Source organism: Eretmochelys imbricata, chromosome 1 (genome assembly GCF_965152235.1).
Source record: "Eretmochelys imbricata isolate rEreImb1 chromosome 1, rEreImb1.hap1, whole genome shotgun sequence".
Lineage (NCBI taxonomy): Eukaryota > Metazoa > Chordata > Testudines > Cheloniidae > Eretmochelys > Eretmochelys imbricata.
The window spans coordinates 322,061,160-322,076,430 of NC_135572.1; the positions used below are offsets into that span (position 1 = coordinate 322,061,160).

At 43.5% G+C, this 15,271-nt stretch overlaps 1 protein-coding gene across 1 annotated transcript in view; it reads left to right on the plus strand.

Moving 5' to 3' along the window:
• Positions 1–15,271, plus strand: part of TTLL8 (tubulin tyrosine ligase like 8) — a 62,764-nt gene that overhangs the window by 30,483 nt on the left and 17,010 nt on the right. Inside the window, exons 7-8 of the mRNA XM_077805570.1 lie at positions 5,204–5,326; positions 9,261–9,441. Of these exons, the coding sequence (XP_077661696.1) occupies positions 5,204–5,326; positions 9,261–9,441 (304 nt within the window). The remainder of the gene's footprint in view (positions 1–5,203; positions 5,327–9,260; positions 9,442–15,271) is intronic.

A 15,271-nucleotide genomic window follows, 5' to 3' on the forward strand; every position in this document is an offset into this window, starting at 1 on the left:
GCAGACTAGGGAACTTTTAGTGCACTTCAGCAGTGTCCACACAGGCGAGTTAGTGTACGGCACCCTATTGTGCACTAGAATTTACACCCTTGGAGTGCAAACTAAAGCACAGTATAGACAAGCCTTTAGTTTGAAAATATGTATGAACTAAAACTACTCTGCTCCCAGTTACACTGGTGTAAGTGCAGTATAGCCGCATTATTCGATAATAGGAGGAACGCAAGGATTTTTACCCTAAGGTAGATAATTTATTACCTGAATCTTTCAGAAACCTGAAGTAGATCAATTAATCATTCTTCTGTCAGGTTTTCGCAATTAAGACATAATTTTCATAGCTGAGGAGTTCTGCCTGAAAGCAATTTTTAAACCTTCCTGCTGCATGAAAGAAGAGGATTAATGAAATAATTTCTTTGTTGCTTTTTAAATTGAGCTTCTGTTAATGAAATTCAAACTAATTTATCACCTAAATCTAATACTGCTAGAATTTTTTTTAAAGTCTTTTAGAGATGTGTGGGTTGGTGTCAGGTCTAGTTTATGAGCTGTTTGTTTGAAAACAGGAAAATATCTACTGTTTTGTGAAGGTTCATCATTCTTTCTTCACTCCACTGAAAATTTTATGTTGCATGACTGCAATACAAATTGAAAACAAAGTGTCTACAAATTTTGCAAGGCATCAGAAACACCCTGCAGTCGTTATAAACGGCTCTTGAGAGCCAAATATTTCAAGTGTTATAAATAAGTGATGTAACAAAAATTGTATTTTCGTTTAATGCTATGAAGTAAATTTAAAGTGGTGGTATATTACAGAGTGATCTAAAAGGGATCTCAATACTTGACTATAACTATGGAATGTACAGGGCAGCTGGGAGGAGGTGGAAGGATTTAAAGGTGACTCTTGTGCTCCCCACTTCGTGATGCCAGTCAAGGGCCTGGCCTGAAGGCTGCTTTATTATATTTGCTACCAGTTGCCCAAAGTGACTGGTAAAACAGTGGTGTTCATGAAATCCTTGGCCATAGCCAACCATAACTATATACCACCAGAGGATTCCTGAAAACTGGGGTGATCTGAGGGCAGATATTTTGGATTGAAATCGGCTTTGCATTGGTGGTGCAGTATAAAGTGGTCACAGTGCATGGAAGAATCTGAGTAAGGATGTGCATATGACCAGTGATGAGCTGCCAAAATCTGAAGAACCGGTTCCTTCACTCGCTCCGGGTTTTCGGTGGCACTGAAGGACCCACCGCCAAAGACCTGGAGCGAGTGAAGGACCCACTGCCGAAGACCCGGAGCGCCACCGGTGAGTAAAAATTAAAAAGGGATTCTCAGCCAGGGGAGCCTCCCCAGCTGGGAGCTCAGGCGGGCTGGACAGGAAGCTCTTGTGGGCCAGATGCGGCCCGGAGTTTGCCCACCCCTTTAACAACCGGTTCTAAGCCGGCTTCAAAATTTAACAACCAGTTCGCGCGAACTGGTTCCAGCTCACCACTACATATGACCTGTTCTTTTTACAGAAAATAATTTTGGTGTGGAGTAATGAGTCCTTTCATTGAATGTATTACTTCAAAGGCAAAGTTCCTGCTCTGTTAATTTTTAATGCCAAGCCTCTTAAAATAGATGACATTATACATTACACCGTAGAAAGAACAGTAAATGTATGTATTTGAGCATATATTTTGTATATGCAAATGTGTAAAACCACAAATTATCAAGAACATTTTTATAGTGAGTTTTCAGACTTTCAGGATGCATTTTAAAATTTGATGGTAATATTCTACCATCTTTTAATGAGCTATTTCAGATGGATGAAAGGTGGTTGATACTGTGATGGGCAAACTTCATAAGATTCTGATGTGTGGTTAAGTTCAGTTCAGATAAAATCCACAAAATCTAGGTGTTAGTGTAAATTTATCTGAACTTTCTAAGCCCTGCCCACACAAACCACATTCTTCAGTACACACACAGCCTCCTGACCACTACTGGTCCTGGCTTTCTTCTGCCTCGTTATAGGTTGTCTTTGTAGAAGAGGTCTGACAATCTTCTACTCCGTTTTCTCTTTACATGGCAAACAGGCAGTAGACTACCTTCAGGTTTATTAAGGGGATTAGCGAGTCTCATTATTTCTCTTTGAAGGGACTGCAACTTGGTTCTTTCACCCCTATAGGGTATTCTGGGACAATGCAGCTATTTTGTTGTTCCCTAGGATTTCATTGGGGTCAGTCAGATGTCCCGCTGGATCCTCTGTTTGAGGGCTGACCACGTTGCTTGCTACCCCCTCAAATTCCTGGTGCTGACAATCTTCTGTGGGCTGGCAGCTTGATAAAACTCATCCTATTTTTCTTAAGTAGTACCCAGAAATATTTTGCTGGTCACATGCTGCTGTCCCTTTCAACTCTATAGTGCTGTGTGAGGGGGACACTTTATAGTCCAATAAACGACAGAATGAGGATTTCTAAATAGCACATTGTATGCTGTGGATGCAGCTGTGATGGGTTCCCCCCAGGGTCCCACCTGGGACTGGGGTACCACTGGGGCTTCTGACCCACAAGCCTGGGCTCCCTCTCACACTGTACTGTTGTGACAACCTGCAAAGCCCTCCAGCCTGCACTTTCACTAGCATTCACACAGGTAGGGACACACCCAGCTGAAGTTACACAGAGGATCTCAAACTACCAGCTTCCCAGCCTAGGACCCCAGAGCAGTACTGTCCTGCCTTGGTCAAATCTGGCCAGTATATGCATTTAAATCCCACTTAGCCTCTCCCTCAATGTGAGGAGAACAATGCCCACTTATGGTAACCAAGCAGAGATTTTCTCCAACCACTCCAGTCAAAGAAACATAAAATAAATGTATTCACTACAAAAGATAGATTTTAAGTGATAAGTGATAGCAAACAGATCGAAGCAGATTATCTAGCAAATAAACAAAAACGCAACCTAAGCTTGATATACTAGACAAACTGGATATGAATAGCAGATTTTTACCCAAACTGATGGTACAGGCAGACTTGTAGATCTTTAGGCACAAGCTGCATTAGCTGTACAGCTTGGATTTCTCAGGTCTTCATACATAGGCTTGAAATCCCTTTAGCCTGGGTGCAGCACTTCCCACAGTTCAGTCTTTGTTCCTCAGGTGTTTCCAGGAGTCTTCTTGTGTTGGGAGTGAAGCACTACAGATGATGTATCCCTGCCTTATATAGCTTTAGCATATGGCGGGAATCCTTTGTTTCAAAACTTGGTTCCCAGACCGGTTTGTGGAGAAATACTGACATCCCAAGATGGAGTCCAGAATTGTGTGACCTGGTCATATGTCCTTGTAGAGTCCTAGCAGCCATTACTTACAGCCTGTCTGTAATGTCCTCAGGAAGGCTCACCAGGTGGGGGATAAGCTTCTCTTAAGGCCTGTTGTTTTTCCTAATGGCTTATTGTCCTGAATAGGCCCTTCACAACCAGCTATCTAGACTAAAAGCATCTCGTCTAGTGGGTGTTACCAATTGTAACTACCTTTGAAGTACAGATACATAGTCAGTATTTATAACTTTAGATACAAAAATGATACATGTACATAAATAGGATAATCATATTAAGCAAATCATAATTTTTCCAATGACACCTCGCATGACTTATCTTGCATAAAATACATCATACTTATGCTATAATCATATCAAAATAATATCGTTATGAAGAATATGGGGTGAAGTGTCGCACCAGCTTCAATATTCTTTCACAACATCCATATCTCAGAAAGCCACAGATAAATGTGCTGGAATCGCAGAATTGTAGGACTGGAAGTGACCTCAGGAGGTCATCTAGCCCAGTCCCCTGCACTCATGGCAAGACTAAGTCTTATCTAAACCATCCTTGACAGGTGTTTGTCTAACCTGCTCTTAAAAATCTCCAGTGATGGAGATTCCACAACCTCCTTAGGCAATTTATTCCAGTGCTTAACCACCCTGACAGGAAGCTTTTCCTAATGTCCAACCTAAACTGCCTTTGTTGCTATTTAAATCCATTGCTTTTTCTCCTATCCTCAGAGGTAAACGAGAACACTTTTTCTGCTCACTTAACATCGTCCTGATTAACGTTGTTTCGTTGTTACATTGCTGATCAATTAGAGAACATGCTCATTTAAAGTTGTGCAATGCTCCCTCATAACGTTGTATGGCAGCCGCCTGCTTTGTCCACTGCTTGCAGAAAGAGCAGCCCGTTGGAATAGCTGGTGGGGGCTTGGAACCAGGGTGGGCCGGCAGCCCCCCATCCACTCCCTTAAGTTCCCTCTGCGGCAGTTGCCCAGCAGGCTATCAATTGCCAGGCAGTTCAGCTGTCCCTCCCCCCACTGCCGTGTGCTGCTCCTGCCCTTTGCCTTGGAGATGCTCCCGGGAGCCTCCTGCTTGCTGTGCAGGGAGGGGGGAAAGAAGGGTGCTAATGTCAGGGTGTCCCTCTCCCCCCGCTCCTTTACCCCATCTCCACAGAGCAGAGGGAGGACACGACAGGGCTCAGTACTGAGGGAGCTTGCTGGCAGCAGCTGCTGTCTCAACGTGCTGATCTACTTAAAAAGGCAGTGTACTTAGAGTGGGGTCAGCGTACTTTAAGGGGCAATGTGTGTCTCTTTCTCTCTCTCTTACACACACAGTGTGTGTCTCTGTCTCTCTCTGCCATGCTGTCTCCCCTCCCTCCATTCATGCTGCCTTGTAGAGCGTCAGGCTACATTAACAACGTGTTAACCCTTGAGGGCTCAGCCCATTGCTAGTTCATCATTTAGCAGTAAGTCATTCCCTGGGAAATATCCCACCCTCTGACTTCAGAACCAAGCTTCAGAATCATCATTGCTGTGTACAGTATTAAATTGTGTGTTTAAAACTTATACTGTGTGTGTGTGTGTGTGTGTGTATGCATATATAAAATATAGTATTTTATCTGGCAAAAAAAATTTCCCTGGAACCTAACCCTGCCTATTTACATTAATTCTTATGGGGAAATTGGATTCGCTTAACATCATTTCACTTAAAATAGCATTTTTCAGGAACATAACTACAACGTTAAGCAAGGAGTTACTGTACTAGGCTTTCTACTTTTTATAAAAGACTGATGTGTGGAGTGGAAAATAGTATTTTTGCTTATGAAAACCATATTTCTTTAACAGGTTTATCCCTTTGTGGGCATTCTGTTTAGTGGATCAGAATCTAAAATAATATGTTATTTGTTTTAGAGGACTTCAGGAATACAGCAGCATGTAGCATACTCAAATGGGTCATCAGTCTTAATGCCTGTGATAAAAAAACACAGAAGTCTAAAGGAAAAGCTAATAAAGAAGATGTAGGCCAAAAGAAAGGTATTTCTTAAATATCAGTGTTAATATTACAAAATCATTGGTGTGGAAAAAGGGCTGAGGAATATCTTGTTCATCTTTAATTAATCTGTATATTTTTAGAGGACAAATATTAGCATTTTACTTCAATTTTACTTTACTTTACAGTGGTCACCATTTAAAAAGTCAATATTTATCAACAGTTATCCCAATGGTATCTGAGAGACCATATTTATTTCTGATACCTGTGGATCTGCGATGGATAGGATCTGTTAAACGACAGTTTTAAAAGGCCTTGTTCTCTACTGGAATCAAGCCATACATTAAACTTTATGCATCTGAGAGTGCAGGAAAATTTTATTTTTGTCTAATGCTTCTGTGTGTCCCTCAAAAGTAGCTTGTAAATTCCCCTTCAATTTTTACAAATATCTAAATCTCCTCCAAAGCTTATGCACTGAAAATAGGTTGTAATTAAGCAAAGTTATTAACAAGTGTCAAGGTTCCTCCCCCACTCTGAACTCTAGGGTACAGATGTGGGGACCTGCATGAAAAACCTCCTAAGCTTATCTTTACCAGCTTAGGTCAAAACTTCCCCAAGGTACAAAATATTCCACCCGTTGTCCTTGGACTGGCCGCTACCACCACCAAACTAATACTGGTTACTGGGGAAGAGCTGTTTGGACGCGTCCTTCCCCCCAAAATACTTCTCAAAACCTTGCACCCCACTTCCTGGACAAGGTTTGGTAAAAAGCCTCACCAATTTGCCTAGGTGACTACAGACCCAGACCCTTGGATCTTAAGAACAATGAACAATCCTCCCAACACTTGCACCCCCCCTTTCCTGGGAAATGTTGGATAAAAAGCCTCACCAATTTGCATAGGTGACCACAGACCCAAACCTTTGGATCTGAGAACAATGAAAAAGCATTCAGTTTTCTTACAAGAAGACTTTTAATAAAAATAGAAGTAAATAGAAATAAAGAAATCCCCCCTGTAAAATCAGGATGGTAGATATCTTACAGGGTAATTAGATTCAAAAACATAGAGAACCCTTCTAGGCAAAACCTTAAGTTACAAAAAAGATACACAGACAGAAATAGTTATTTTATTCAGCACAATTATTTTCTCAGCCATTTAAAGAAATCATAATCTAACACATACCTAGCTAGATTACTTACTAAAAGTTCTAAGACTCCATTCCTGGTCTATCCCCGGCAAAGACAGACTATAGACAGACACACAGACCTTTTGTTTCTCTCCCTCCTCCCAGCTTTTGAAAGTATCTTGTCTCCTCATTGGTCATTTTGGTCAGGTGCCAGCGAGGTTACCTTTAGCTTCTTAACCCTTTACAGGTGAGAGGAGCTTTCCCCTGGCCAGGAGGGATTTCAAAGGGGTTTACCCTTCCCTTTATATTTATGACAACAAGGTTTTGTGCGGATAGTTCTGGGGCTCGATCCTGCTCCATCTGATGTCAGTGGGAGGTTTTTGTCATTGACTTGAGTGAGTTAGCTCAGGTGTGGTGGCTGGGCTTTCAGGGTTGAATAGACATGCAACTATGGAGTTATGCATCTAACCAGATATGCATGGTTAATAGATCTGCCCATGGAATTTTCATAAAGGCAGCTGAGCCTGCTGCAAGGTGGCTGTGCGCTTTGGGGGAAGTTAAACATTTGGGAGCATTTTGGGAAAGGCCAGGAATTAAATGCCATACAAAGATTTCCACAATGGTGAGGCTGGAGCTGAAAAGTCAGGCCATCCCAGGTATGAGTGGGTAGACACTGGCCTGGGTTGCTCCTTAGTGCTGGTCAGTGCCGCAGAGGCTAAGTTCGGGGAACTGCAAAAAATACACACTGAAGGAAGAAAGAATGTTAATCTATGGGAAAGCAGATAAAGGTGTGGAAAGCTAAAGTGCTGTTTATCTAATAAAAGTGTAAGGAGGAAGTACAGACAGAAGAAAAATATGAGAAAACCAGACACAGTCCCAGCCCTGTCACATTAAATACACACAGATGGCGTGGGACCTAGTCATGGGGCTAAACATCCATCTCATCCTGTTCATATTGCAAGGCTTCTGCCTTACACTGGAAATGGAAAAGAGGATTGACAGCTGTAAATGCTGTGTCTTCCACCTGTGGAGTTGAAAATATGAATACACAGTAAGTTGCACATCTGATACCCCCACACTGGGTCAATGACTATTAGTGGAGTGTATCAGCAGTAGCAGATGGGAGAGATACATTTGTAAGTTGCTAGCAATATAACAGTGCAATAAGGTACATCCCCATGCACATGTAGCTCATAAGAGTGATATCAAGTTGCCCTATCTCATGGGTAGCCTTCTTGCATGATTACTCCTGGGGCAATTCTGTGCCACTGCGTGTGCGCAGAATTCATGTCCCCCACAGATTTCTTTGCTTCCCTGCAGAAAAATGACTTTCTGACCGGGAAGTAAAGGGAATCTTCAAGAGAAGTCATGCACCATTCCATAACTGCGCTGGTACATCGTTTCAGGCACCCGGAGCAGCTGACTGAGAGGTTGGGTTGGGGATACCTCAGCAGTGGCTCGTACCCTGAGCGAGGATCAGCTGCTAGTCCTGGCTGGACTGGAGGCAGGAGGGGACGGGACTTCCTCTTCTCCTGCAAGGAGTGGCTGAGGCTGTGTCAGATCCACCCCCAGAAACCTCCCCCAGCTGCAGGAAGCTCAGCATCCTCCCCTGCTTCTTGCCCCCATCGCTCCTCAGCTGTGGAGGGAGGGGTCACTGTACGGGAGCTGCTCCCCCATCCACCCAACCCCCATGCATCTGGACCTCCCATACTCAGACACCCCCGCCAAGTCTCATCCTGTACACCCAGAACCCCCCTCGCCCTCCATACCCGAACCCTACCCAATTGAACCTCAACCCCTGAATCTGGAGCCCCCTGCACACAGATCCCCTGCCTCTGGATCCTCATCCCTGAACTCAGCCCAACCTCCTACTGAGCTCCCTGCACTCAGACCCCCACGCCACTGACCCCCAATTAGCTGCACCCAGACTCCCACCCCATCAAGCCTCCTTACCCCAGTGCCCAGACCCCCCCACTGAACCCCAACCACTTTCACCTAGCAGCCCCTGCAGAGTCCCATTACCTCTGCACCTGGAGCCCCCTTCCCCCAGTGAGCCTCTGTGCCTCCAGATCCCCCCACACCTCGACTGAACTGCCTGCACCCAGATTGTCCCACACAGAATCCTCTCATCCCACACCTGGATCCCCCCACAGTAAGCCCCTCCATACTTGGATCCTGCCTGGTTGAGCCTGCCTGTCCCACACCAGGTGTGCCTCGCGCAGAGGGGCAGGGCCTCAGGGTGTTTATGGGGCAGGCCCAGGCCTTGTGCTATGTCAGGATCAGGTGCAGCCTGACTACTGAGTCTGTGTCCCCAGGGTGGGGAGGCTGCAGGGTGATCTCCCACCTTCGTGCAGCCAATGGCCTGTGCTCCCCACTGCCATGTTAGAGCCTCTGCATTTATTTATTGACAAATAAAACTTGCAGAATTTTGCAGAATTTTAAAATACTGTGCACAAAATTTTTAATTTTTTGGTGCAGAATGCCCTCAGGAGTAACCATGATGGACTAGACTAGAGCACCACTGTCTCTTTTTGGCAGGGGTCCTGTCACCCTCACACTGGGCTTTTAGTCCTGCTTTAAGTGGCAGTCCCAATGTAACTTCAACTAGGGAGTCATTTGCAAACACATTCTGAATGTATTCATTTTTCCTTTCTCATTTTATTTCTGTTGTACAAAACAATAAAAACTCTCAAACTGAAAAAAGAAATCTATTGCAGCCAGAAGAAAGCCATCGAATGTGAGAGGTTCCCCATACTTTGGGGAAGACTTGCTTCTCTAATTGTACATATGTTCCAGAAATGTACTTACCTCACTGACATGTCCTAAATCACCTGCTTTTTTTAACTCCTGTAGATTCTGATGAAAAGGAAATCAAGCAACTTCCTGGAAAACTAATAGACATGGCTTGCCAGGTGTGTGAAACCTACCTTGGGCAGATGGAACACGAGGACATTGACACAGCAACGAACGCGTCTGCAATTCTTAGTGAGGAGGAATGGAAAGACTTAATTGAACAGTACTACTGTCTCATTCAGTAAGATTTCACAACTCCAATTAACTGTTTTGAATTAAAGTCCTGATTAAGGGTTAGGTTATAATTCCCTTACTCACAATGAATAGTACTTTACCCCACAAATAGCCCTATTGTAAAGGGTGTAAGATAATCTTCATTGTGAGTAAATGTATCACATTTTGGCCCGAAATGTAAATTCAGATTAGAAATAAACCCGTAATTCCAATAAGAAATACTGTAATCGCAGAATCATAGAAGATGAGGAGAGGAGGTCATCCAGGATGGAGGAGATCTCCGGAGATCATCCAGTCCAACCACCAATATGTTGTCAAGTATCAGAGGGGTAGCCGTGTTAGTCTGTATCCACAAAAACAACGAGGAGTCTGGTGGCATCTTAAAAACTAACAGTTTTATTTGGGCATAAGCTTTTGTGGGTAAAAAACCCACTTCTTCAGATGCAAGGAGTGAAAAGTACAGATACAGGCATAAATATACTGGCACATGAAGAGAAGGGAGTTACCTTACAAGCGGAGAACCAGTGCTGACAAGGCCAATTCAGTCAGGATGGATGTGGTCCCCTTCCAAGAACTGATGAGGAGGAGTCAATACCAAATTGGAAAATTGCTTTTGTAGTGAGCCAGCCACTCCCACTCCCTATTCAAGCCCACATGAATGATGTGAAGTTTGCAAATGAATTGTAGCTCTGCAGTTTCTCTTTGAAGTCTGTTTTTGAAGTTTTTTTGTTCAAGTATGGCTGCTTTTAAATCTGTTATTGAATGTCCAGGGAGATTGAAGTGTTCTCCTCTTGGCTTTTGTATGTTACTATTCCTGATGTCTGATTTGTGTCCATTTATTCTTTTACATAGAGACTGTCCGGTTTGGCCAGTGTACACGGCAGAGGGGCATTGCTGGCACATGATGGCATATATCATGTTAGTACATGTGCAGGTGAATGAGCCCCTGATGGTGTGGCTGATGTGGTTGGGTCCTATGATGGTGTTGCTAGAGTAGATTTGGGGACAGAGTAGGCAACAGGGTTTGTTACAGAGATTGATTCCTGGGTTAGTGTTTCTCTGGTGTGGTGTGTAGTTGCCGATGAGTATTTGCTTCAGGTTGGGAGGCTGTCTGTAAGCGAGGACTGGCCTGCCTCCCAAAGTCTGTGAGAGTGAGGGATCGTTTTCCAGGATAGGTTGTAGATCATTGATGATGTGCTGGAGAGGTTTTAGCTGGGGGCTGTACGTGATGGCCAGTGGTGTTCTGTTATTTTCCTTGTTGGGTCTGTCCTGTAGTAGGTGACTTCTGGATGGGTCCTGCTGTAAGAGTGCCAATGCCTGAGATGAGTGGCTGGCTCACTATAAAAGCAATTTTCCAATTTGATATTGACACCTCCTCATCAATTACTGGGAGTGGACCACATCCACCCTGACTGAATTGGCCTTGTTATCACTGGTTCTCCACTTGAAGGTAACTCTTCATGTGTTAGTATATCTATGCCTGTATTTGTAATTTTCACTCCATGCATCTGAAGAAGTGGGTTTTTACCCATGAAAGCTTATGCCCAAATAAATCTGTTAGTCTTTAAGGTGCCACTGGACTCCTCGTTGTTTTCGTAATATGTTGCACATCTATAGCTCTAGAAGCCTACTTTCGCCATCTCCGACTCAAGGAATATATTCAACACACCACTGAACAGCGCACTGATCCTACCAACATTACAAGAAGAATAATTCTGCGTGGACTCCTCCTGATGGTCGAAATGACAGACTGGACTTCTACGTAGAGTGCTTCCGCAGATGTGCACAGGCTGAAATTGTATACAGACAGCATCACTTGCCCCATAACCTCAGCCGTACAGAACTTAATGCCATCCACAGCCTCAGAAATAACTCTGACATTATAATTAAAGGGCCTGACAAAGGAGGTGCTGTAGTCATCATGAAATCTGTTAGTCTTTAAGATGCCACCGGACTCCTTGTTGTTTTTGTGGATACAGACTAACACGGCTACCCCTCTGATATATAGCTCTATTCATCAAAGGAACTCAAAGCACAATACAAATATATAGGGTCAGATCCTCAGCTGGTGTAAATCAGTGTATACTGATTTTAATGAAGTTACTAAACTTACCACATGGAAGGTCTACCATAGCACACGGCTTAGCAGTGCACAGCTGTACTATAAAACAGTTCAAGATGGAAGGACAGGACACTGTTTACATTTGAAACTACAGAGAGTACTTATGTAGGCAATATGGAATTATCTGAGGTACACTCTGGCCAGGACAGTTGGGTTTTAACATGCATATTCTTACAAAAAGTGAATAAGAAAAAGAGTACTTTTGGCACCTTAGAGACTAACCAATTTATTTGAGCATAAGCTTTCGTGAGCTACAGCTCACTTCATCGGATGCGTTCAGTGGAAAATACAGTGAGGAGATTTTTATATACACACAGAACATGAAAAAATGGGTGTTTATCATGCACACTATCCTTGCAACAAAGCCCGTTGCCAACTGTGTCCACATATCTATTCAGGGGACACCATCATAGGGCCTAATCACATCAGCCACACTATCAGAGGCTCATTCACCTGCACATCTACCAATGTGATATATGCCATCATGTGCCAGCATTGCCCCTCTGCCATGTGCATTAGTCAAACTGGACTGTCTCTACATAAAAGACTAAATGGACACAAATCAGATGTCAAGAATTATAACATTCATAAACCAGTCGGAGAACACTTCAATCTCTCTGGTCACTCGATTTCTGACCTAAAAGTGGCAATTCTTCAACAAAAAGACTTCAGAAACAGACTCCAACGAGAGACTGCTGAATTGGAATTAATTTGCAAATTGGATACAATTAACTTAGGCTTGAATAGAGTCTGGGAGTGGTTGAGTCATTACACTAAGTAAAACTATTTCCCCTTGTTTATTTCCCCCCGCCCCCCCCCCGCCCCCGTTCCTCAGACGTTCTTGTTAATTGCTGGAAATGGCCCACCTTGATTATCATTACAAAGGGTTTTCTCCCCCCCTCCCACTCTCCTGCTGGTAATAGCTCATCTTAAGTGATCACTCTCCTTACAGTGTGCATGATAAACACCCATTTTTTCACGTTCTGTGTGTATTTAAATCTCCTTACTGTATTTTCCACTGAATGCATCCGATGAAGTGAGCTGTAGCTCATGAAAGCTTATGCTCAAATAAATTGGTTAGTCTCTAAGGTGCCACAAGTACTCCTTTTCTTTTTGCGAATACAGACTAACACGGCTGCTACTCTGAAACCTGTCAAAAAGTGCAATGGGATTATTCTATTCAAGTTCTTATGGGGCCACTTATACCATAGTGTCTGAGTGCCTTCCAATAAACTATATGATTATACATCTTTCATGTGATGTTTGTTCTCTCATCTACTCCCAGAGGGAAAAATGTGCACAGCAGAGTACCTTGTTTTGATTGTGTGTGTCCTTTTTAAAAAAATAAATAAATATGCCTGTTGCTATGTGTTCATATTAGAGAAGACAAGGTCAATGAACTGTGCCTTTGATATAGAGCAGAAAGTGGAAAGGTTTATGATAGTCCTTAGTGCCTGGGGGAGTTCATACCACATTCTTGGACAGTCCCAAGGGAAAGTTCTGTCTCCCACACAGACAAGTTTTACTGTTGAGAATTCCATTGTTCCAGAGGAGCATAGTTGTGGATCACACTCTTCATCCTGGAGTTTTAAATGGTCTTTTAGATATCCTGGGCATAGAATAAGGTCCAGGACCTTGAACCAGATTCATTATTCTATGGGAAGCCAGTATCGGGATTGGAGGACAGGTTTGATATGTTCCCAGTAGCCTGTGTTGCTGAGGAGAAATGCTGTAGCATTCTGTACTAGTTGAAGTTTCCTAAATACTGATGGCTTTGCACCCAGATACATTGCACTGCTGTAATCCAGCCAAGAGATGATGCAGGCTGAATAACTGAGGCTAGGTCTTTGTCTGCCAGGATGGGACAGTGTTTCCTAGCCAAGCAAAAGATGGTAGAAAGTGTTACTAGTGGATAATGCTATGTGAGAGCTCCGTGTCAGCAAGGAATCCAAGAGTATACGCTGAATTGACCAATTGTGGGTGTGTATCTTCAACCAATGTGGACTGCACTGTGGCTGTAAGATCTTCAAAGATAACAGAATGTAGGGAATCATTAAGAAAGGGATAGATAATAAGACAGAAAATATCATCTTGCCTCTGTATAAATCCATGCTATGCCCACATCTTGAATACCGCATGCAGATGTGGTCGCCCCATCTCAAAAAAGATATATTGGAATTGGAAAAGGTTCAGAAAAGGGCAACAAAATGATTAGGGGCACGGAACAGCTTCCATATGAGGAAAGGTTAATAAGACTGGGACTTTTCATCTTGGAAAAGAGACAACTAAGGGGGGGATATGATAGAGGTCTATAAAATCATGAGTGGTATGGAGAAAGTAAATAAGGCAGTGTTATTTACTCCTCCTCATAACACAAGAACTAGGGATCACTAAATGAGATTAATAGGCACCCGGTTTAGAACAAACAAAAGGAAATATTTCTTCACACAACACACAGTCAACCTGTGGAACTCTTTGCCAGAGGACGTTGTGGAGGCCAAGACTATAAAAGGGTTAAAAAAGACAGATACATTCATGGAAGATAGGTCCATCAATGGCTATTAGCCAGGATGGGCAGGGATGAAGTCCCTAGCCTCTGTTTGCCAAAACCTGTGAATGGGTCACGGGATGGATCACTTGATGATTATCTGTTCTGTTTGTTCTCTCTGGGGCACCTGGCATTGGCCGCTATCAGAAGACAGGATACTGGGCTAGATGGAACTTTGGTCTGACTCAGTATGGCTGTTCTTATGTTGGTTTTATGTTCTAAAATGCTTTCCTCTGCCCACCAGCATCACCTTTGTCTGTCTTACGTTCAGCTTCATCCAAGAGCTGAACTCAACCAAGCTCTGGTGGTAGCGTTGCGGTTGTATGTGGTGACTGATCGGAAGACCTGTGTGTCATCTACATATTGCCGGCACATGAATCCGTGTCATCTGACCGGTTCATCTAGTGGTTGCATATAGATTTTGAAAAAGATCAGAGAGCGAATTGATCCTTGTGGAACCCCACAAGTCAGGGGTCTAGTTGAGGAGGTGCAGTTTCCCATCACTCACTACTTGTTGGGATCATCCTTTCAGAAAGGAATTAAACCATTTTAGCATATTACCCTGGATCCCTGCCACCTGTCTCAGTGTCAGCAGTGTTGAATACTGCACAGAGGCCCAGAAGAATGAGAATAGATGTCTGTCCTCTATCCTTTGACAGATCATCCACGAAAGTGGGTTCAGTTCCGTGTCCTGGCCTGAATCCAGATTCATCCAGGGCTAGAATGTTACCCTCAATCGGAGGAGCTCATTTTTGGCCTTTTGGTAGCTTCTCTATGAACTGCTCAGGAATAGGAGGATTGACGATGGGTGGTAGTTGGCTAAGACTAAACTATGCAAGGTGGGTTTCTTCAGTGTAGGTTGGACTATTCCATGTTTGAAGGAGGAAGGAAAGATTCCTTCTCTGAATGAGGCATTGGTTCATTCAGTTGGAGTGGTACCAGTTGTTCATGACACTCTTTCACAAGCCATGAAGGGCATGGGTCAGATTCACAAGTCTTGAGTCAAGACTCCTTTAGGGTGTCCATAACTTCCTGCTGAGTGAATGTCCTGAACACTGGGAATGCAAGTGAGCTCTTGGTTGGTGGAAGTAGAGCAGATTCATCCTGTTTGAGAAGACTTCTCAAATGGGTGTGATATTCAGTTAAGTAGGATGGTAGTACTTAAGA